This window comes from Daphnia pulex, chromosome 6 (assembly GCF_021134715.1).
Source record: "Daphnia pulex isolate KAP4 chromosome 6, ASM2113471v1".
Taxonomy (NCBI): Eukaryota; Metazoa; Arthropoda; class Branchiopoda; order Diplostraca; family Daphniidae; genus Daphnia; species Daphnia pulex.
The window spans coordinates 1842804-1865540 of NC_060022.1; the positions used below are offsets into that span (position 1 = coordinate 1842804).

At 42.6% G+C, this 22737-nt stretch overlaps 2 protein-coding genes and 1 long non-coding RNA gene across 5 annotated transcripts; all 3 read left to right on the plus strand.

Moving 5' to 3' along the window:
• Nucleotides 1-28: 28 nt before the first annotated feature.
• On the plus strand, nucleotides 29-4995 carry LOC124195658 (E3 ubiquitin-protein ligase NEDD4-like). Its single transcript, XM_046590172.1, has 17 exons — nucleotides 29-330; nucleotides 480-556; nucleotides 619-700; nucleotides 764-963; nucleotides 1053-1257; nucleotides 1331-1499; nucleotides 1567-1706; nucleotides 2074-2139; nucleotides 2229-2319; nucleotides 2384-2501; nucleotides 2589-2692; nucleotides 2759-2883; nucleotides 2965-3194; nucleotides 3254-3616; nucleotides 3679-3907; nucleotides 3984-4153; nucleotides 4238-4995. Exons 1-17 carry the CDS (start codon nucleotides 292-294, stop codon nucleotides 4338-4340), a joined length of 2511 nt encoding a protein of 836 aa, XP_046446128.1. The 5' UTR covers nucleotides 29-291; the 3' UTR covers nucleotides 4341-4995.
• A 2394-nt stretch (nucleotides 4996-7389) lies between these two features.
• On the plus strand, nucleotides 7390-20282 carry LOC124195657. Its single transcript, XM_046590171.1, has 15 exons — nucleotides 7390-7865; nucleotides 12177-12329; nucleotides 12642-12714; nucleotides 12858-12969; nucleotides 13045-13207; nucleotides 13281-13540; nucleotides 15239-15338; nucleotides 15417-15797; nucleotides 15866-16201; nucleotides 16280-16473; nucleotides 16537-16761; nucleotides 16827-18352; nucleotides 18612-19319; nucleotides 19389-19439; nucleotides 19503-20282. The coding sequence occupies exons 1-15, from the start codon at nucleotides 7820-7822 to the stop codon at nucleotides 19933-19935; spliced, it is 4761 nt and encodes a 1586-aa protein (XP_046446127.1). The 5' UTR covers nucleotides 7390-7819; the 3' UTR covers nucleotides 19936-20282.
• Nucleotides 20283-20637: 355 nt separating this feature from the next.
• On the plus strand, nucleotides 20638-22553 carry LOC124195663. 3 transcript variants are annotated; one of them, XR_006875345.1, is made up of 5 exons: nucleotides 20638-20928; nucleotides 21683-21780; nucleotides 21851-22026; nucleotides 22177-22330; nucleotides 22403-22553. It is a non-coding gene; the product is annotated as an uncharacterized LOC124195663 (long non-coding RNA). The 3 variants fall into 3 exon arrangements; XR_006875346.1 differs by having other exon boundaries at nucleotides 20639-20928; nucleotides 21889-22026; XR_006875347.1 differs by lacking the exon at nucleotides 20638-20928 and adding an exon at nucleotides 21306-21589.
• The last annotated feature ends 184 nt before the right edge of the window (nucleotides 22554-22737 follow it).

Sequence of the window (22737 nt, forward strand, 5' to 3'; positions counted from 1 at the left end):
GATGTTTCGTTTTTTTCAAGAGCGCATTTAGTAGAGAGCATTGTCACAAACTCACATCGATGGGTCACGTGACTGACGAAATTCTCCATCAGCTGATATTCATCAGTTCTCGAGTCGACTTTCGTTGCCTACAACTATACAAGTTGTCTGCTCTCTGGTTGTGTTGTACGCTGGGGCTGGGGCGTGAAAAACTTCATTTTCAATTAGTTTGTTCAATTTTAAACCTTGAAAATCTGCAGAGTCAATACTCATTTTTTATCGCATCAAGTCAAGGAAAATTCAAAAGTTTGCATGGCCGAAAGTCGTGTCTATGGGCTCAATAACGCAATGGTACGTACTACGTGTCTAAATACCGAAATATGAAACCTTAAACCCGGACAAATCTGGTCAAAATCAGATTTTGTTTACTTTTTTTTGTTTGAAAGGAAGGCAAATTTCTGTTTGTAAGTCTGTACATGATTTGATATTTATTCTTTTAGCCTGAGCTTACAAGTTTACTTCGTTTACGTGTGATTGCTGGGCATAACCTTTGCAAGAAAGACATATTTGGAGCAAGGTAATAACAAAGTGTGGTGTTTGTTGTATTACTCATGTCCTCACTTTTCTTCCTAAATTTAGTGATCCTTATGTGAGAATTGATTTGGTGGCAAATAATGGAGAACAAGTGATTGATTCAGTGTTGACACGAACCAAGAAAAGGGTATGTTGCAACATCACAGTGCTGCCAGTAGTTTGTTTCTAACTTTAATCATTTACTTCACAGACCTTAAATCCAAAATGGGATGAAGAATTCATATTCCGGGTCAAACCTTCAGAACATAAGCTAGTGATGGAAGTGTTTGATGAAAATCGCTTGACCCGAGATGACTTTCTGGGAATGGTAGAACTTCCTTTGGTTGGACTTCCAAAGGAACTACCAGATACAAGTATACCCAGGAAATATTACATTCTTCGGCCACGAAGGTACATGCTATTTTATGCTAATAGATTGCAATTGCTGTTTCTTATTTTTGCTTTCATGCTTAATGTTTATGTCCTTTATCTTAAAACAGTGCGCGTTCCAAGGTCAAAGGACATCTGCAACTATATCATGCATACATCCCTGATCCAAATGAAGTTTCGGAGATTACAGTAGCCAATGATTCTGTCGCTGCAACCGAGCCTCAAACTCAGGATCCCGAACCTGGTTGGGAAATGGTTGATACGACAGATGGTGTTAATAGTGCTGGACAGGCACAAGTAGAACAGCCAGCTAGAGTAAATCTGATTAAAATAGTTAAAATATTTACATTTATATTCTCGCATACTAATATACTGATTTTTATTCCAGCCCGTTTACGTTCAGGGAAGTTCTTCCGCTCCAGACGTCGCCAATGCAACGGCCCAGTCTGTCCCTTTGCCTTCTGGTTGGGAGGAACGTCAAGATGCTAACGGTCGAACCTATTACGTTAATCATATTGCTCGCACCACCCAGTGGGAGAGACCGTCCATCCAGCCAGGTAAATGAGCAGTCTGGAAGGCTTGTTATTTTATGAGTATTATCACGAATTTTCCTTTCCGTTAAAGCTGTGATTCAGGAACAGCAGTTGGCACGTGAACGTAACCTTGAAACTGCTGGATCGGATATGCAACGACGCTATCACATATCGGACGATGCCCATCCGCTTCAAGCTGGACTAGATGCAGCCGCTGGTATTGCTGATCAGGTAGAGTTGATCTCGTTTTTATTGGGTCTCCCGGTTATGTTTATATCTACTCACGAATTTTGCCACTTTCTTCTGCATGCTGTTTCGGGAAAATCGATATTATTTGAGGAGGATGAATATGACGATGAAGAACTTGATGATTATTATGATGACGGGGACGAATTTGATGATGAATACGATGATTATTGGGATGATACTGCAGAGGGCGATGAACAGGTTTGATTAGCCTGCCTCTGCGCGTTGTTACAGTTGTAAGAAAAGCTAGAAATATTCGATGTAGAATATCGAGCTAGTAGACTATGCTAAACTTACAGTCAGCTTAACCGAATTTGTGCTTACCTCCTCTTGTTTTATTCGAAATTTGTAGTTAAGAGATGTACAAATTAATGGCAGTCCAAGACCTAGTCCAGCGTCACCTCGTCACTCCGTAACGGTAATTAGAATAAAACCTGATTTCCTTTTTCGATGCTGACCTTCCTCATGGCGTGATTTTTAACCCATATCTTTACCCTCAAATTTTAGTCTATTGACGGCGGAGAACAGGTTGCAAATAGTACGTCTCCAACCCCACCAAGACCTGTAGTTGTTCCTAGCAGTGAAGGACTACCACAAGGTACGTGAATCATTCATTTCCTCGTACGTGTACAGCTGCAAACTTCTCGTTTGGAAACATCTAGGTTGGACAGTGCAAGTTGCTCCAAATGGACGTCTATTTTTTATCGATCATAACAAGCGGGCTACAACTTGGGTGGACCCAAGATCAGGGAGACCATCGACACTTCCGCGGCAGAGCCAGTTCGTATTCTTTTTGTTGGGCTTCTCAAACAAAAACAAAGCCAAAAATGAAGGTCATTTCAATAATTCTATTATCTGTTTGTTCAGGAGCCCTGGAAACAAAAACTTCCAAGATGAAGCGCTGGGACCTCTTCCGGAAGGATGGGAAGAAAGAATCCATAATGATGGCAGAATCTTCTACATTGATCATAGTAAGTTGGCATTTTCCGTCAGGTGGTACTCGTACAGCTGACGCTTAATGCATTCTTGACATGCAGATACACGAATTACCCAATGGGAAGACCCCCGTATGTCGAACCCTAATATTGCTGGACCGGCTGTTCCTTACTCACGTGACTATAAAAGGAAGTACGACTTCTTCAAGTCGCAACTTAAGAAACCAGTAATATATTAAATGCCTACAATCTATTGTTGATTGCGTTCTTAGGTTTAATTGTTTTTTTGTTTTTTCCGCTTGTTACAGGCCAACATTCCAAACAAGTTTGAAATTAAAGTTCATCGAGCCTCTATACTGGAAGATTCGTATCGAATTATCAACACTGTCGCCCGACCGGAGCTGCTCAAGACGAAACTTTGGGTAGAATTTGACGGTGAAGTCGGACTCGATTACGGCGGTGTTGCTCGTGAATGGTTCTTTCTTCTCTCTAAAGAAATGTTCAACCCATACTACGGCCTGTTTGAATATTCTGCTATGTAAGTCTCCAATTTAAATTGCTTGCAACTTCAACTTATTCATTTACTTTTGCCTACAGGGACAATTACACGCTGCAAATCAACCCAATGTCTGGATTGTGTACCGAAGACCATCTGTCTTATTTCAAATTCATCGGTCGAGTTGCTGGCATGGCAGTTTATCACGGCAAATTGCTTGACGGCTTTTTCATTCGCCCATTTTATAAAATGATGTTGGAAAAGCCCATCGAACTGAAAGATATGGAGTCTGTCGATACTGAGTACTTCAACTCTCTTGTTTGGATCAAAGAGAACGATCCAAGCGAGTTGGATTTAAATTTTGCTGTCGACGAAGAAAGCTTTGGCAAAACAATCCAGCGCGAGCTGAAGCCTAACGGGACCAACATTCCTGTCACCAATGACAATAAACATGAATACATCAAGTAAGTTTATTTAAGTTAAATTATTTGTTCCAGCGATGATCTACCAATGTTTTGCTCTCTAGTTTGGTGATCCAATGGAGGTTCGTGTCCCGCGTTGAAGCTCAGATGCGTGCCTTCCTCGACGGTTTCAAGGACTTGATTCCTTTGTCGATGCTCAAGATCTTCGATGAAAATGAGCTCGAATTATTGATGTGTGGTATTGGTACCATTGATGTCAAAGATTGGAGAGAACACACCAATTACAAGGGGGATTACAATGCCAACCACATGGTAGTGCAATGGTTTTGGAGGGTAAGTCTCGTCTTTTCTTGAAGTTGTTTTATCGACATCGTCGAAACCTCAATTCGAATATTTCTCCTTTTTTTAGGTGGTTTTATCGTTCAATCCCGAAATGCGTTCTCGAGTCTTGCAGTTTGTTACGGGGACATCACGTGTTCCCATGAATGGATTCAAAGAGCTGTACGGCAGCAATGGCCCACAGCCGTTTACCATCGAGAAATGGGGCACGCCAAATAACTTCCCCCGTGCTCACACTTGGTAAGTTGCATTTTTCATTCCTTTGCGAAACGAAAGACCGTGCAAGATTTTTGACGATGGATTCTGTTTTCCTGTTGTCAATAGTTTCAATCGTTTGGACTTGCCACCTTACGAGAGTTACCAACAGCTAAGAGATAAACTGATCAAAGCCATCGAAGGATCTGAGGGCTTCGCCGGCGTAGATTAAACGTGCCGATAATCTTTAAAAAAAAAAGATTTCTTGTTTGCGTGTGTTTTTCCTGTAGAGATTTCTCTTCTTTCTTATCATTCTTATTCTCTTTCCCTACCACTGTAAGTTGTGTAAGATCATTCATTCCACCAACGGTGCGTGTCGTATAATCGATTTCTGTCTTATGCCTCGAAAACGATCCTCTTTGTTCACGATGCCTATGGAGACGCCGTGTACTCTCTTTATTTACCTTCCCTTTTTCTCCCCTTCCTTGGGTAGTGTACAGTTGGTATATTTCTCTCTATCTTTCTCTTTAACTCTTACTTTTAAACTATGGAAAACATTTGTTACTCCGACATGGCCTGGATCATTTGTCATGAACAGGGTGCTGATGGAGTTTGATTTCGGGGGGTTCGACTTTTGCCATTTCTTGCATCACTTGAGGAAAGTGTAGATGAAGGTGGAAGCAATTTCATTGCGTTTTTCTACTTCCCATTCGACCCATATTCGGTAAAATCGTTGCAATATTATTAACCAACACCATAACATCATCTATTCTTTTCCCCGTCGCGTCGATTTAATCCCGACAATTGCCTGCGTGTTTTGTGTTACAATTTTTTCTCGTTTGTCGCGACTATTCTACACAGTGTGATACATATTATTATACAGTCTATACCCTCTTCTTTAATTATTAATTTTTTTTTCTTTTTTTTTAAAATAACTTCTTTCCCGGTCAACGAAAAAAAAATTATTTGTCTCTTTAAATCCAACGATTTTTTTTTTTTTTTGCCCAAAAAAAAGTTTTACCATTTATTTTTTTGCAGCAATAACATCCCTTTCCTCCTTTGTGTGTCAGTGAAAACAAAAACCTTCCCAAATTCAATACATGAGAGCTATTTACTCAATACGTAATGGCACTCGCTCCATTTTCTTTCGACTCCTCCCAAATTTGTTGATTAAAAAAAGTGCTTTGATGTAGAACTAGATAATTACCGGAACGGGTGTTGGATTCGACATCATAAAATGTTTTTTTGCCCGTTTATAAAATGCATATGGTGTAAAACCATATGGTGGCGGATTGCATTACTGTCCGTGCATAAACGACGAGTTGTGGATTTTTTTTTTCTCTTTTTTTAAAAACTGTTTAAACGTTTTTAATTTCGCTGATTCATTCAAACCCAGCAATGCGGAATAATAGCCACCATGATCGTGATGAATAATCAAATGTCTGTTGTTCCTTCATTTTGTGGCTCTTTGCACCATGTGTTCTATTATGAATTGCAGGTAAATTGTTTTAGAGTGCATAATGACTTAAAGTTCCTACAAAATAATAATTTTATTTTTATTCAGATTTAGGAAATCGTCTGATGTACCAACAATTATAGTCGATCTATTCGTAATCAGTCTCTCCAGGATATGACGATTAAGAAGGGCAATGTTCAAATTTACAGCAAAGGTACGTGACTCGGCGATAAGCGATTTGATCTCTTAGCTAATTGCTGGCTCAATTATATTTCATTCAGATTCTCATTAATCTACTAAGTCTGCTAGATGTACACTGTCTTCCTTTTGACAGATGTTTTACTTTGCCTTCGGGGATAAATGCGTACATTTGAGGTGTTTCCATTCCGAGCCATTTGTGGGTCATTGAGAAGGTCCGTGCAAAAACATTTTCTTTCAAACTTTATTTTTTTTTAAATCATGCTTATTATTTACAGTCAATGAAATCTGTATTGTATACTACACGGAATTTCGTGTGCACAAATGGAATGTATTGAGTCGGAACGCATTTTGGCAGTAGCCAATGAGAACTGCGACCGCAATAATACCGGAAACCAAGCCGGATCGTTCCCGTCGTGTCCGACTTAACACGGTTTTCGCAGTCTGTTTCACTCAATCAAAAAGAACTCACACTACCCATCGTCTCGAATAGTTTTTGATCACGCCCCCAATAATTATAGTTATATAACTTGAATTGGAAAACCATGTTGGATTTCACACGATTACTCCACACAACAAGAAGAGGAGGCAGATAGAAACAAACTGGAGATTGTAATATTCTTCTCCAATTTGGGGGGGGGGGGATGCTGTAATTTATATTTTTCGACGAAATTGTCGGGCAGCCAACGATAAGGTCATCGGTGATACGGGCCAAAATGAGGAATTTCGTTTTGCTCCCAAGGCAAGGTAACCAAGTAATTAATTTTGTTTCTCTATAAATAATTTCAAAAAGGGTGTGTTTCGAATAGGAAAACAACTTGTCCATCAATGGACACAAACTGATTAAGCATGCTGAATGGCGTGCAGTTTGCTACCCTGTCGTAACCGCGCAATCAAAGTTTTCCGAGGTTTTTTCCCTTTTCTTAACTTCTGTCGCCCTGAGGTAAGTTTAGAAGAAAAAGGAGTTCACAAAATCAAAATTTTAATGAGAAATGGCATATCCCGAAAGTAGAGCATTGCTAATAGGTGATCACGACTATTGAAGAAGAAACAAGAAGATGCCAGAGTATACCGTGTAACGGTAGTAAGTCCCGAGACTGGTCGTCGTCGCTCTTCTCTCCCCGCGCATCGTGGAAACGAATTAAAGAAAAACAAGAATAACGAGATTGCGATCCAGCAGCAGCAGCTGAATTTCCGCTTCTTCTTCTTCTTCTCCAACTCGGTTGCGGAATTCGGTTATTCTGAGCCAACAAGCTGACGAAGGTAATAACTTTTCGTCTTTTGAAAATCTTGGAAGAATCACTGTTATCCATGAGACTTTGGGGTGGGAGGGATTTTAAACAGAGAAGATAATAGCCGATGAGTTGTGCATTATCGTGACCTAGAGGCTGTGAAGAAGAAGTCGAGGAAGACAATTTTTGTTGTTAGACCCCAACTTCCCGGTGTTGGAAACTCCGTCCGGTGTTTTTTTTTTATTTATTTTTCTTTATCGGTACAGCAAACGCGATTCTTTTTCCCGTCATTCACCGGGGGGAGAAGAAAATTTTTTTGCGCCGGTATTTCGTGAAAAAAAAATCTGCGTTCGGGGTTTTTTGTGGGAAGACGAAGTTATAGGAAGAGAAAAGAACTGAGAAGAAAAATTTGTTTAAGTCAAAACTGTTCCTGGTCACGTGCCACTGGTGAATGGTGTAAAAATGAAAGACGGAGAATACGAAGAGGCAAGAAGAAGAAGAAGAAAGAAAGAAAGAAAGGAGAGAATCAGGTATAAAGCAGATGCAGAGACGGTCTAAGAAGAAGAAGAGAAGGTATACGCGTGTAGACATAGCGGGTGCGGGCCATATATAAAAGCCACTACGGTTCCTCGTCTACGGTCATTCCACTCTTGACAGTGGGGCTGAGTGGAGCTCCAGTTTATTTTCCCCCGAAACAAACAATTTCAAATTGAAATTTTTGAATATTATTTTTCATTTCCCCCGACAGTGTTTCACATCTGAGGCGATACCAAGTGAGAAACCGTCGTTCGAATCTTTTGGACAGCCGTAATCGAGATATCTACGATGGGGGAATCTACAGTTGCCTTCTTTCTTCTACTTCTGGTTGCTGGTAAGTTTAACCATACCATCAACTATTTCAATTTTAAATCAAAAAATGCGTATGAGTGAATGTATGATGCACATCACTTCCGGCTCCCGATTGAAATCAATTGTTCCCGTTCTGCCGAACACAACGAAAATATTCGGGTCGATAGATAAAAGGGGTTCTGCTATTTATGTATCGGAAAGAGAGATTGAGCGGGACCAGATGACTCGACTCAAACATAACGGAAGCGATGAAGTCTAACCAAATCCACCGATATGCGCACGTCGTTTAAACGTACACAACGTGGAAAGTAACAGTATTAAAGGGAATAAACGCTCGGCTTGTTGGGTAGATGGTTGGGTGGGGATTTGGATGACGAAGTCTCCCCACTTTTGCCAACTCGAACAAAACACTGAATTATATTGCACCTATGCAGCAGTCCCACCGCCGAGAGTCAGATGGTCGAAGAAAAGGAAATTACACAGTAGGCAACACAATCGTAGGGAAATGGACGACGAGGAAAAGAAAAAGTAAAGTCTCATCGTACAGTCATGGCGTGGGCAAGGTTGCTGACATGTTGAAAGTAATTTTTTCCCCTTTTTTTTCTGATAATAAAGACTCTTATTCTTTTCTTCGTCGAATGGGAATACACGGGGGGACCGCCTCGGAGAGAAAGCCGTTTCTTCGTCGCACAGATGGCTTTCAGTTTCAGTTTCACACGAGATGCGCGGCCGCCCGACGGTGGACCTAACGGAAATCATTCGCTACAGGAGGCATTGGATGGTGGTCGGTCTTTCACGGAGCTGTGAGACTCGAAAGAAACATATAACTGCGATTACCGGCCCGTTGGGTGGTGGGGCTGAAGAAAAGGGTAGACAGGGGGGGACGTTGATTGCGACTTTGGGGGAAATCTAGGTTAATGGTTGTATAACTCTTGTTCTTCAATCGACTGCAGGTGCGCAGCTTTTGACTTTACGTGGGCAGTAGCTTCTCTTGTTGCGTGTTTCTTTCTTTCCATCGGAAGTCGACATTGTCTTCAAATCGTCAAGCGAACCGTGTTAGAACAGAGGGAAGCTCCGTGCCTTTCAACTCCAAACATCTGCTGGAAGAGCTAGGCAAATGTTCCTTTTTTGAGACACACAACAGGAAGAAGATATATCTGGCAGAAGGTGCCAACACATACGCTACTGCACGGCAAAAGGTAGCAATGTTCTCGTTAATCTAACGGTATTATAAGCTGAAGGACTAGAAGAATCTGAATATAGAATAGACTGCCGATGGTTGAACCTGGAAGGAATAGGGTGCTGGATCACTGACCGGAACGATTTTTTCTATGCACCTTTGTTATTTTCGTCTTCTTGGGGCCCTTTAACACTTGTTTTTATTTTTTAACCTCGTAGCTTTAGGTGGGGTTATCTTTCACTGAATCGTAAGTCATAAAAAATATTTTTAAAAATTCAGGTAGTGTTTGCAAATCGTGGGAAAATGGGGTAACTAGAGCAGCAACCTTGCGTCATAACAACACTAAGGCATCCATAAAATGATTTGTTCTTTTTGCTTTTCTCGGAACGACAATAGCTGATTTATAGCAACTGACTGCCAACCCAAGTATTTTAGTTTTAGATTGTTTTTTTATTATTATTTTCAAGAAACAGGGGGTAGATTAGTATATCTAAGGTTCCCCCTTCCATAACTTAAAAAAAAAAAAAGTTCCGTTATGTTCGGGTGCTTATAGTTGATGTTAGCATTCCTCTTTTTTTACTGGGCACTCCAAGTGTTTGACCCCGCGGCAGGCTTATCGTTGCCCTTTTCCCCAGTTTCCAGACGATTTCTGAGCGCGCTCGGCATCTTTCTCTTATTTTATTATTCAAATGTTTTCGTCTTTTTTGTTTTTTTAAGTAATTATTCATTAAAAAAGGAAACGATTTCCTGTATTACTTATTCGATTAAAACCTTAGGATCGCCGTGATTATTCCAACCATTTCCTGGGAAACTTAATTTTGTCGTTGCTTCGATATGTGCGTTGTGTATAATTACGACGGTTGCGACACAACATAACGGCGAACTCCTCAGATGATTAAAGAATTTGAGAAAGAAAGAAAAGGTAGAAGAGAGGGGGGGGGGCTACTGGACTTCCTCTTCACCATTCCCAGGCACCAACAACAACAACAACATTGCTGGTGTTGGGGAGTCCATAATAACAAAAGGAAACATCGGCAGACTTATGTACAAGAGAGAAGGACGAGGCAGATGTTATCGGCGAAAATTGCCTTTGATACGGAAGTCGTAGCTGTTTTTCCAGCCAATAAACCAAGGGGACAAAAAAGGAATAACGTGGTGTAACGCTAATAACATTCGGGAGGAATTCACACGCTATCACTTTCTTCGCCTATTTCGTACAGCCAACATTCGGCTGCCGGACCGAACGGACTGCCTTCGACTCACCGTTACATTGTTATAGTTTCGAATTAGTTTATTAACGATCAAACCACTTACACTCGTAGCTCTCGGGTTACATTTAATTGAGATCCGCAATTTTATTTTTTTCGTTTAATAATTTATCCCAACGGTTCATCATCACGAACTAACCGAAACGGTGAAACCAAGGGCCAAAACAAAACGTAAAGTTGGCAGACCAAGAGAACCGCATCCAACGGAAATTTGATGGAGACCGGACGGTGATGATGATGAGACGGGATTTAACAGACTCACGGTGGATCGTGAGACGAAACATCCAAGTGACCAGAGTCGGAATATCGGCCATCATGGCGACAACAGTTTGAAGCCCTGTTATGCACAACCCCCCTCTCAAAAACAAAAGCAAACGGGGTAGAATTCGTTCGACAGAATACGGGAAGAAAATGAGGTCAGACAAGCGAACGAACCCGTTGTGGTCTCTGCTGGCCGAGATGGAGATTCCACACTAGCGATCGCTGCATAATCTGTACATAAAAACAACAGGCAGTGCGAGTGAATGCCCAGAAAGAAAGGAACAACCCGAAAACCAAAAGAAAACCCGTTGCGGGCCACCGTGTCTCGAAAAAGTTGAGATTAAGGCCAGCGGGACGACGGCCGCCGCACGTATGCACAACGACGGCCATGGCGTTATTGGCTGGAAACGGAAAAAGAGAATGAGATGGCAAGATTTTCAGCTTGTGTGTGTCCAATGGGAAAGAGCTTTCTCTCTCCTCGTTCCGAGGACGCCCGCCCGCGATCCCGGCTCGCGTTGGCGGGTGTAGGGCAGATCCCAGACACGGCCAGACAACAAAAGCCCGTCAGAGATTTTGTGCATAACCAAGCAACTTTCTATCGGCGGTTATTGATGTTTCTTTTTTGTAAAGTTGAGCTTCGTAAAAGAAACAGAAATAGAATGAGATACATTTTTCAGATTAGCTGCTGTCCGAAATAAGAAAAATTTCTCTATTTTCACCTTATTGAATTTGAAATGCGCGTGACTTTCACGCAACGCACGATGAAATGAAGCGGAAAAGTAGTCCATCCACCTTGTTTTTGTCGTCTTTTTTTTTTAACTTCTTTTATCTTCTCGTCATTGTCACCTACATACGTCAAACCCCAAGTTGTTATGAAATCGTTGGTGGATAACAAAATGGGTGACATTCTTTTTCTTTCACTTGGCGCGTTTTGTGCATTCATCCGGGTGGAAGTCAGCAACTTTTTTAGACCGGTCCATCAGAAGTGCCACTGCCCTAGTTGCGTTCGCCGAATAATCACCAAGTTTGGATGATTGTATTACACTCCGGATCATTTGCAGCCATTCCATCCACTGTCAATTCCAAATTGGAATAGTGTGGGAATCGTTCCGTTATCACGGTCCTCCAATCGCCTCCTCCTCGTTGGCCCAGTGGTGATTCACCGAGTTGGCAAATCCAGATCGTTGCTTTAGCATCCAGCAAAGCGTGATGGATGAATGGCGTTGAAATGTCTTAACCAGTCATTCGTTCCGGAGAAATAGTCACCAAACACTAGAGAGAGAGAGAACATCAACAAAGCCGTTATAATGTGATGGCGTTTATTTCGTTTCTTCTGTGAGCTGTGCAAGGGTCTGATTCATGTCAAGTTATTAAACTTTTGGGCGAAATGCAACGTTGTGCCCTCACGCCCCCCTTTGACGAACGAATGGTCGTGGTGTTGTTGTCGGCTCTCTTTTTGGCACTGTATGTAGTTTTGGCTGCGGTTGAACTGTCATCGCTAAACATCCACTCGACCTCCGCGGTCGACTTCGTGACGCACGTCGACCTTTTATCCCCTTTTAATTCTTTCATCTTGGCCGTTCGTTTTTGTATTCATTTTTTCTGTTTTGTTTGGTCTTTGCAGGTGTTTGCCGGGCCGACACGGGTGCCAACACTTATTACGGTCGTCTGATCGGTTCACTGGAGTCGCAGTACCACGGGATCCGCGGCGACGTCTACGCCGTCGATGCACGAACTCTTTTCATCAAGTCCTTCTCCTACGATGGCAAAGGCCAAGGTGAGCTGCTCTTCTGTTGTTTTCGTTTTGTTCAAACTTTTTTGGGAAATGGAAACGTGATGAGTCGATCGAGTCGTCGTAATCAATCACAAGTCATTTGGAAAGGTCGTCGTGATATAGCCGACGGCGTTATTGCTTAGGTCCATTCAAGTGAGGGGGTATTTCTAGTTGTTTATCATTCTCGACATTCCATTGAATAAATCCCGTTTGATTTGCATTCTCCTCTGAAATCTAACAAATAAAAGTCGTGCCGTAACTGAACTTTTTCCTTCTTCCTCGTCTCCCCTGCGTCGGTGATTACGTCGTGAATAGATGCGCTTTTCTACGCCGGATCGTCGTCCCGAGTCGGAACGGACGGATTCGTCATCCCCAACGAAGATGGCTCGTAAGTTTACCATCTTCCTTTTGTACCGAAAAGATCAGCTAACATTCTTTTTCTGCGATTGTCATCCATTCACGCTTTACTGGACGGCACGGGTCCTAGAGCTCGAGTTTAACGTTATCTTTTTTGTTTGTCTGTTATCGTAGAACGGAAAGTCTTTCGAGGGCTTACGAGGACCAAGACTTGACGCTAACTCTACCCGAAGGCAAAACCATCAAAGAAATCCGTTGGTTGACTGTATGGAGTCGATCCTTTTCCGTACGTATGAACAAGTTGTTGCATTATTCTTTTCTAAATTCTAATATTATAATCCCTGGACGTTTGTCATTTTAGGAAGCTTTTGGTGAAGTCAAAGTACCAGCTGGTTTTGATTACCCGCGTCCTCAACGCTTGACCCCGCTGTCGGGCATCCACCAAGTCGCTTCGGATCGTATCTACGTCGTTGACGCTCAGACTTTCCTCTTGCCCAATTTCACTTACGACGGACAAGCTCCCGGTATGGTGTCGACAACAACTTTGAACAACTCAACACATTATGACGTGGCATTGTTTGCTCAAAATATTTCTAGATGCCTTTTTCTGGGTGGGTACCGGCTCCAAGCCTAGCCAAGAGGGAGCTCAAGTGCCGGACGAAAACGGCAAAATCGACCCGTTGAGACGCTACGACACGAAAACGCTGGTGCTGACTCTTCCGGGTGATTTGACGGTTTTCGACGTTGAATGGCTGAGTGTCTGGTGCAAGGCTTACGGCATCGATTTCGGTCACATCCGCATCCCCAAGAGCCTCAACGTGCCTCCGTCGCTCAAAATGCTCGGCGTCGCACCTCAGGTAAGATGAACAACTCGAAATTCTTTTTTTTCCAAATCCGACATGTTTGCGGTTAACTGTTATTACGTTGAGGAAGCGCATGCGTGTTAACCTACTATGTATATATTCCTCTCTAAACCGGATCCGTCGTGCGCCCGCTAAATTAGCAGAAAGTAGACCGAGACCGATCGTCTTAACCAAAAATAACCAACTCGAACACAAAACCATTTGAAATAATAATAAGAAAAGAAAAAATACCAGTCCCATTTCTCTTGGTTGTTGCCGCCGAAGCATATTCGGAGAACAACGGCCAAGGGATTCACGCCAGTTAAACACGGAAGAGGTTTTGAATGCCCTGTGCCATCGGCAGTTGAATTGACGGCACGCATCCGTGTCATCCGAATACGTGGGAAAATAATGGACTTTTTTTTTCTTTTCTCTGGTTATTGTTTAGTGTTAACGCACTATTTACTGCCTAGTATACAAGTAGTCCCTATTTAGTTTATATGTAGACACTTTGTCGTTTCGTAACGTCACGCTTCTATACGTCTTTCCTATTTGTTTTATTTCCGGATAACAATTCCCGATTATTAGAACAATTTCAAAAGGCGGAAAGATCCCGTTGGCGGTCAATTTTCCTTTTTGAAATTAAATTCAAAACGACTGCTAACATAGTGTTATAGGGTGATAAGGTGTAACTTTCTTCTAATACCTTTATCTAATGAACTGAATTTCTAATGTCAAAATAATGGGGCGAATCATTCATATAACTGTTCGCCCTTATCTTCTTCTTCCACTGCCTGTCATTTCCGTCTCTTTATTTCTTCGACTTCTTTCTGCTCCCTCTCTTTTTCACGCACTGTTTATACACACGCGACGACGACGACGACAAGCAGCCGGACGACGACATCTACAACAAAGTGCTCATCGGTGATGGTAATAAACCGCGAACGGCTCCACTGGCCCGGCGGAGAGCGCCGCAATTTTCCAATCAGCCACCGCAGCCTCAACGCCCACGTCAACAGTACGATCCGCGTCTTCGTCCAGCACCAGCACCCAAAGTAGTTGCACCCGCCAACCGACTACCATCCTATCCCGCCTTCTATTCACGCTCGGCTCCTGTCCGCCAACTCAACAGAGCCGTTTGAAACCCCCACCACAAGAGATATGATTGATGACATCTTTCTTATTATTTTTTTTCACAGTTGGTAAAGCTTTACACCCTCCTTTTTTTCCCCCAGCAGCAGAAGTTATCAAATATTATGTTTATAAAAGAGAGAGAACAAAGAAAACGTAAAAGTATACATGCAATTGAAAAAGAAAAAACATGAGAACAAACAAATGTCCAAGAGGAGAGACGGACGTCAGTGTCTTTTGTTTGTTATTATTAGTTTTATTCCCATTTTCTTGACTTGCTATCCACCTGGACCCTGTGCGTTGTAAAAGAAAGGCACACTTTTTGAAAGCTGAAATAAAAGCTGGTCTTTTTTTCCAACCTGTTTTTATTTCTCTCTCTGGCTCATTTCCTTGATCAACCTGTTTTTTAAATTTTGTTTTTGTTTTCCTTTTCCAAGATTTCGTTGCGCCAGCCCGAATCTTCTTCATTTTTGTAGTTCGTTGGTTGTCTCTTTTTTTTTAATTTGAATTTTTAATTCTAACTGTACATTTTTTTTTCGTTCGTTCGTGTTCGACCTTGTCTCTATTGACGTCAACGTGCAGGCCAAACTGAACTGTGAAGTGCTCTGGGATGACCTAGCGCTCGAGGTGCGATGGGCGGTTGCTGGCGAGACCATCGTCCTCCAACTCGTCGGGAAAATTGGTACACCTCCTCTCTCTCTTGTCTGATGACTCATTCAAATAGAATCAATTGATCATTCATTTCCGCGTGTGCACACAGATGACGGGCAATACGTGGCGTTCGGACCCAGCGGAGATTCCAAGAGGACGAGAATGATCGGAGCCGATGTAGCCGTCGGTTGGCTGGATCGTTCCAGTGGCAAGGGTTTTGTTCACGATCACTACATGACGTCCAAGAGCGCGTGCACGGCCGGAAAGGGAGTGTGCCAAGACACCCAGTCCGCTCGTGGCACCAATAACATCCGATTGCTCAATGCTGCTCTCGTCAATGATTACGTCATGCTGACCTACCAGAGGCCACTCAAAGCTCAAGATGAACAGGACAAAAGCATCATCACCAATGGAACGCAGGCCGTCATTTGGGCCGTTGGACCACTCAGTTCGGACAATGAACCCACTTACCACAAACTCAGAAATAAAGGTGGGTGGCACAGACGAGTTATTTCTTTTTTATAATGAGAATCATTTTTCTTCTTTTCTTTTGTCTAGGTGATTTGTTGATTGATTTCGGACGATCGCCTTTCTGGAATTGTCCAGCTCCGGAAGACCCCACTGTGACATCGAGTTCTGTGACTGTTCCCAGCGTTCAACGTCGACCGACCACCGAAGAGCCTTGGTCTTCATTGGAAGGTAACTCTGTGGGACCTAACACCAAATATTTGGCCAAGAACCAACCACCACCACCGCCGCCGCCTTCCACACCTGCCGTGCTTACTAGGCCGCCCTGGTACATCCCAGCCATCGAGTGCAATGAGCCGGAAAATCACGTCTATTACGCCCATCTCGGCCCGACTGGTGGCAGTCAAGGATACAACGCTATTACAGGTTTGTAATATTTTCTAAAAGTCTATACCGAATCGAATTCGAAATTTAATTGTGATTTTCCTTATTTATCGATGACAGGCAACCAGGGCTGGGGTGTTTCCTGGTTCATCAACGGACTGCTCATTCCCGAAGTGACTGTCGTTCGTGGCCAGACGTACACTTTTGTGGTAGAAGGTGGCCAGGATCCCGACCGTCCATCTCGCTATCACCCATTCTACATCACCGACGATCCCGAAGGTGGTTACGAGTTCAAAACACCTGCCGAGAGATCCGTAAGTCCCACAGAAATGGAACAAAAGTGATAAATTGATTTGACACCCTTTTTTACTTTGTAGAAAATCAAAATCTTTGCTGGCGTAAATTACGATCGCGATGGCAATCCAGCATCTTCAGCTCAAGGCCGTCTCTGTGAATGGGTGGAAGATCCTAGCCAACCGGCCGACAAGTTTTCGTCTTTCGGGGCGTATCAGAGAACGTTGAAACTCCATTGCGAGGAAGGTGAGCCGGCCATCATGCAGTTTAAGCCGGACGCGTACACTCCCGACACCGTCTACTATCAGGTATTTCCTTTTATTGTTTTATCGCCAGAATGATTTAACTCTCAACTTTCGTTTGTTTTTTGTAGTCCTACATTCACCGATATTTGGGTTGGAAAATCCGCGTTGTGGATCGCTGCGATCTGGGTGATAACAATCGCAAAGCGGATGTTTCCGGACAAGGATCAGCTCCGTTGAAACCCTCGCCCAAAGAGCCTTCAGAAGACGAACAGAAAGAGTATCCGGATTATTACGAAGATGATTCACCCCGTTTCCAAGAAATCAAGAAAATGGATGCCGCCTCTTCTCCGAACAATGTTGATTTCGGGCCAGAGCTTCGAACACCAGGTGACAGCGGCGATTTCTTCCCGGAAAATCCGTTCAGAGGCAACTTCCCGACCGATTTTGAAGATTTCTTCAAAGAGTCGAGCTTTGGCGGTAGAGAAGATGAAAGACCAGTGCCACAACGTACTACAGTACCACCACGCCCGTCAACTTCACCCCGCCCTACAGCTCCGCAACGTAATACAGTACGCTATCCAGCACCACTCCCAACTGCACCTCCGACACCTCCCACTGTCAAGCCAACCAAACCTGTTCCCGTTCCTGTGAGAACAACCGAACCCCCTCAGAGGCAAATTCCATCGCAAAACGTCAAAACGGAAGAACAGAAGCCTCATTCCGGCCTGTCCATCCCGGGCCCTGTCAAACAACTAACTAAGCTCATCCAGCATTCCACCAACTTCCGCCAGCGACCCAATTCGCAGAATCATCAGAAAGAATCGTCACCCAATCACGATTTAGCGGAACCCCGTCCGTTGACTCCGGATAGGTCGCGTGATCGCCCACAGCAGCCGGAAAAACCTGCATGGAGTCCGTCATCAAACGAGCAAGAAAGCACGCATTTCAACAACAAGGAAACGATTCCAACAAGGATCAATCCACCTCCGGTTCAGTCGCATTCTTTCAACCAGCAATCCGCATCCTCCAACCTTCCGTTTTTCCGACAACAAAACGACCAGATCGGCGGTATTTTTAATCCAAACACCATCATTCTGGAGAGTGGTTTCAAACCTATCCGGAATGCGGATGGGCCGATCCCACCGCTTGGATTTGACGTCGAGCCTCAGCAGAACGCCCAAGGGAAAGGAATCTCTGCCGAAGACCCGAGATTCACGACGGATTCACCAAGTTTGGTAACATTGGATCCCGTTTTCGTCGCTTCCGAACAAGATCACCGCAGACCCAAAGAACCCGTTCCCATCACGTTGCCCAAGGCTGTTGTTCCAGTTGTTCCCGGACCGTCGGCACCTGTTCCGAGGTTCCCTCCTAATCACGAAGCCAACCAGCAGCAGGTGAACCACTTCAATCAACAACAATTCAGACCGCACCCGACGCCTCCTGCCCAGCGTCAGCAACAGCAGCGACCTCATTTCAACGGCCAGGATGTTAATGCTCGTCCCCACACACCTCCACCTTCTCCTCCTGCTCGCAAGAAATCTTCAGGTTTGGCTGCATTTTTCAGCTTTGGTGGTAACCGCCGGAAGGAGCAGAACACCCCTCCCCTGGCTACGCCCATTGCTGCTGGACCATCTGGGCCTTCTCCTAATAATAGGTGAGCGGATTTCAAAGAACAAAAGTTTTCGATGTAACCGAAAAGTTTTGTTATCAAACTTGTAGAGCTAGCTATAGCAACTTTGAAACACTATTTATTTTACCAATCAGTATTATTTATTGTCCAGTATTCGATAATATTAAAACAGTCAATACACTGATGAGGATCGAAACATTTTGGGACTGACTTGTTTCCCGAAACGATGAAATGAATGGACTGATTTTAATGACAGCCATATTTCTTATATTATTCACAACAGGCCGTCGCTAAATTGGCAACCTCAGAACGGTCCTCTCCTTCAACTGAGACATCCGTCAGCTGGACAAAACCGTGAACAGCTGTTACCGCAACCTCTACAAGGACCGCCACCGGGACTCCATATTCAACGACCTTTTTCTGGAGAAGGACAGAAACATCAAGGTGAACAGCCGTTATCGCTGCAGCAGCGACAGCAGCAAGAGGGTCAACTAAAGAACCGCAATAATCCGGCGCAAAATCAGCCGTCATTACAACCGCAGTCCAAGCCAAATCAAGGACTAACGGGCCTTCTTCAAAGATTCCTGGGCGGTGGGGACCGACGCAAAGATATTTCTCGACCAATGCAAACGGACAAAAAAGCAGATGGACCTCATGCCATACACAAAGGTCCACCTCCAGTCTCGATAAATGGAAAAGCTGATTTGCCGTTTCCACCAAACTTCCAAGGGCCGCTTCCACCCATCATTGCCTCTAAAGTTCAGGCGGCCACTAGGCCCAATTTCGACGGAGTCCGCCGTTCTGAGCGTCCGTTGAAGAACCCCAACGTTCTAGATCAGTTTTCAGCATCCATTATCAAAGGAGGATCCGTTTTGGGAACTGGAGGCAAGCCCGTCATCACGGACGAAGAGAGAGCTCAGTTGGAACGATTTTTATTTGGGCCATCAGAACAATACACCCCAAGATCATTCCCATCCGAGTCTTTGTTAAGGTAGTCACATTTTTTTTTTAATTTATGTTTATTGTCTTTCCTACTAATTATATGTTTTACTTTTTAAAGCAACCTCGAGGAATGGTTGTCCGGTGAAGCTCCTTCCGAATCTTTACTAAGGTACACAATAACTCTTTAATAACTCTGTTGGTACCCATCTAATGTTGATTCTTGTCCTTGTAGTAAAATTGCCGAAGTTTTATCCGTTGAAGCCTCGACGGATATTTCTCCAGAAGAAGATAGCACTGTTGAACCAGATGCCTCAACCACTTTACCAACAACCAATGATGAAGAGATTTCCTCTGTCGACGAAAAGTCCCATAATGTCTTAAATGATGATGACAATAAAGAAATCGATCGTGTTGAAAGCCAATCACAGCGACGGAAGCGACAAGCCGTCGATGATGAACGGAATGACAATCAACTTTTGGATAAAATTCCTCAACAGGATTCGAGCCAGCTGCCAGTTGAACACCGCGGATTGGACGACGAGGAAGTAAACGATTCTCATCAAAACAATAACAATAGTTCCACTAAATTTGCTCCTTGGTTCTCCGTTACTTCCGCATTATTCTTACTTATTGGTTTCACAGGAATCCAGTTAAATCACATTTAATAACCTATAATGTTTTTTCAATCTACTTCCTTATTGTAAATAATTGCCAATAAGCAATCGACTGACGATGTCAGCACATAACTCAGATTGAATTGCAACACAAAATGGTTGGGTTTCACTTAAATTGCATAACAGAACAGAAAAAAAGGATGGCTTGTTCTTAAATTTCACTCTTTTAATTTATTGCTTATTTATATTCCTTTGTCACGGTTTCAAAATTGGTCTTAGTTTAATGTAATAGGGATGTCTTGTTTTGCAGTGTAATGTGCTTTTCTACAAAATCTTTTGCAAACTACCTGATTTCTGACGGAATATAACAAGTGGCAATACACACAATTGGGAATATTGGTTAGTGTATGTTATCCTCAGATTTACTATAAAGATCGAGGGTTGCTGACAGAAGAACTCCAACAACAACAATAGAATCCCGATATTTTAAATAATTTTTAGAAATTTCTTATTCTGATTTCGATTTAATTACACCTAATCGACCCCAAATTTCATGCAGTCATGGAGATCACGTCACTAATTGTTAAAATTTAAAAAAATTATTCAGTGACTCAGCTTTAATAAAATTTTATTTAAGATTTAAGAGCTTTTATTAAGTTTGCTGAAATTCGTTAGCACATTATTTCCAAAGTCCAAATCGATTTATTTAACCTGTATTTAACACTTCGGATTGGAGGAAAGAAAGCTCCAGAAATCCCCCACTAGGTGCCACTGCAGTTTAATAACAACAATGGCTGCCATTCCCCACATTGATTAGTGTCGTGTCTGGTAGTTGTTGTTTAGTGGTCCGTCTTTCACGTTTCGATGCAATATTAGGTGAACATTTTGTAATGTTTTTTTTTAGCAGATTGAGTATTACCAACCTTCGTCGTTGGGTATTGCTGGCATATTTAAAGTTAGCCCAGTTAAAGTGTGGTTTAAGGGAGTATTAACTGAACCTGAAGAAAAGTCGCAAGTCACCATGTATCTTGGAGAAAATATTGCGTGAGTATCAAAGTTACTTGCCTTTGTTTGTTAGTTCTTTCAACTGAGTGTCAACGAGCTAGAGCAGATGCTAGATTTTATATATGTGTTCTTTTTTTCTACTTCCGGTTTTCTCATTTCAGTCAGTAGTTCAGTAAATATTTATCTGACGAACAAAAGAACCACATATTCGTGATCCTCGTCAAATTTGTGGTAAAGTTCATGTTTCTTTTTGTACGTACGCATACTTCCGGTTTCAAGAATTTTCCTGAACTATAGTTCAGGAAAATTCTCGATTTTGATCAAATTCTGGATTTCGTTTAAATTACACCAAATCGACCCCAAATTTCACGGAGATCACGAATATTTGGTTTATTTGGTCGGCATCTCAATGGTTAGGGCGCTATCGCTTACTTCCGGTATGCTTCCGGAAAATTTACATAAAACTAGCAAGTGAGCATTGTTTTCTGTACAGTTCTAAGGACTGAAGGCTAGGTTTAAGCAAACAAATATGACTTTTTCAAGTGTTGTGAGTATCTTAAGACCACCTGCAAATACTGAGTTTTGAGACGTGTCAAATAGATGGCGTGTTGATTGTGTCAATTATGGAATGGCGGTTTGTTGTCAAAAGCAGTCAAAAGTTAAGCTATCCTTTCTTCGAAAATTACCAATGAATTCATAGGTAAATTCGAGTGATTTCGTCTCTAACTTGTCGGTGATGTGTTCTATTCCGTGTATATGTTGGATAACCTTATTGTTTCTCATCAACTTGTAGGAGGAAACGTGAAAGGGTCGTGGCCGTGTGCAGCCAACCGTTAACTATTCTGTTCAAAATCATAGTATTCTACTGAATGTGCCATCGAAATGATACAGGTAATAACTAACACTAGTTTTATCCATTTCATGTATTGCTGAAACATATATTCTTCTCGTCTTTTATTAGGAGTCATAATTATCTGTTGTTTGTATTGGACTTGCTAGATCACCAACGGCCCAGCATAGACCAATCTCTCATTTCATCTTTCGAAAGAAGATTGGATAACTGATCGGTGGTTTCATGTGCAAGTTCACTGATCATGTCACTGAACTTTTTCTGTTGCAGTCTAATATGTATTCAAAGTATTGATCTCCACTTACGTCTATCTAATGTTTAAGAGACGCTTTTTAGTGTATACTGATAATTGTTTATTCTTTTAGATCATAGACAAAAAGCACATAGATGACACAAATTATAAACCAGGTAACTTATTTTTCTTTTTTTATTTACAGGTTCTAAACTCCAGGTTTCTAAATTTGCATGGCAGACTTTATGAGAAGTCATGTCCTTTCAAGAAAGTCAACAAGATTCCTTGTTTGCTAACCCGTTGGCTGCTACCCTTGAATCTCCCTTTATACTTTCTTAAGCGGGCCATCTTTATTTGAGGTATTGTTTTCTGTCGCTACAATCTTGTTTGAATATTATTGCCATCCAAATAAATGTGCATTCTGCTTACAGGGAAATTCTTCGCTACTTGTCATAGGCTTCATCCACTGGTGAAAACAACGAGAGAATGCTGCAATCCAAGACTGATAAATTGTTTAATCGTTAGATTAAATGACAAGTGCATATCTGGGCTCCCTTCTTTTCTGTGGCCCCGTTTCCCTAACTAACCACTAACCAACGCCCGCCGGTGGTCACTCACCCGCTGTGAAACCAGGAGGAGGGGAGGGCTCTGGTCGAACGGGGACTTGGAAGGCGCATGATCCGATGAAAACTTTTGGAGGGTCATGAGTCTAACCCGGAAGCCTAGTATGACTACATCTCCCCAGTAAAACTTGCCTCGTACTTCT

Excerpts from the sequence above, each read along its gene's own strand:
- LOC124195657 (XM_046590171.1), top strand. The coding sequence starts at position 7,820 with ATGGGGGAATCTACAGTTGCCTTCTTTCTTCTACTTCTGGTTGCTG. Across the intron at positions 18,353-18,611 it reads GGGCCTTCTCCTAATAATAG|GCCGTCGCTAAATTGGCAAC; the intron begins GTGAGCGGATTT and ends TATTCACAACAG. Across the intron at positions 19,320-19,388 it reads CCATCCGAGTCTTTGTTAAG|CAACCTCGAGGAATGGTTGT; the intron begins GTAGTCACATTT and ends TACTTTTTAAAG.
- LOC124195658 (XM_046590172.1), top strand. The coding sequence starts at position 292 with ATGGCCGAAAGTCGTGTCTATGGGCTCAATAACGCAATG. Across the intron at positions 2,140-2,228 it reads CACCTCGTCACTCCGTAACG|TCTATTGACGGCGGAGAACA; the intron begins GTAATTAGAATA and ends CTCAAATTTTAG. Across the intron at positions 3,195-3,253 it reads CTGTTTGAATATTCTGCTAT|GGACAATTACACGCTGCAAA; the intron begins GTAAGTCTCCAA and ends TTTTGCCTACAG.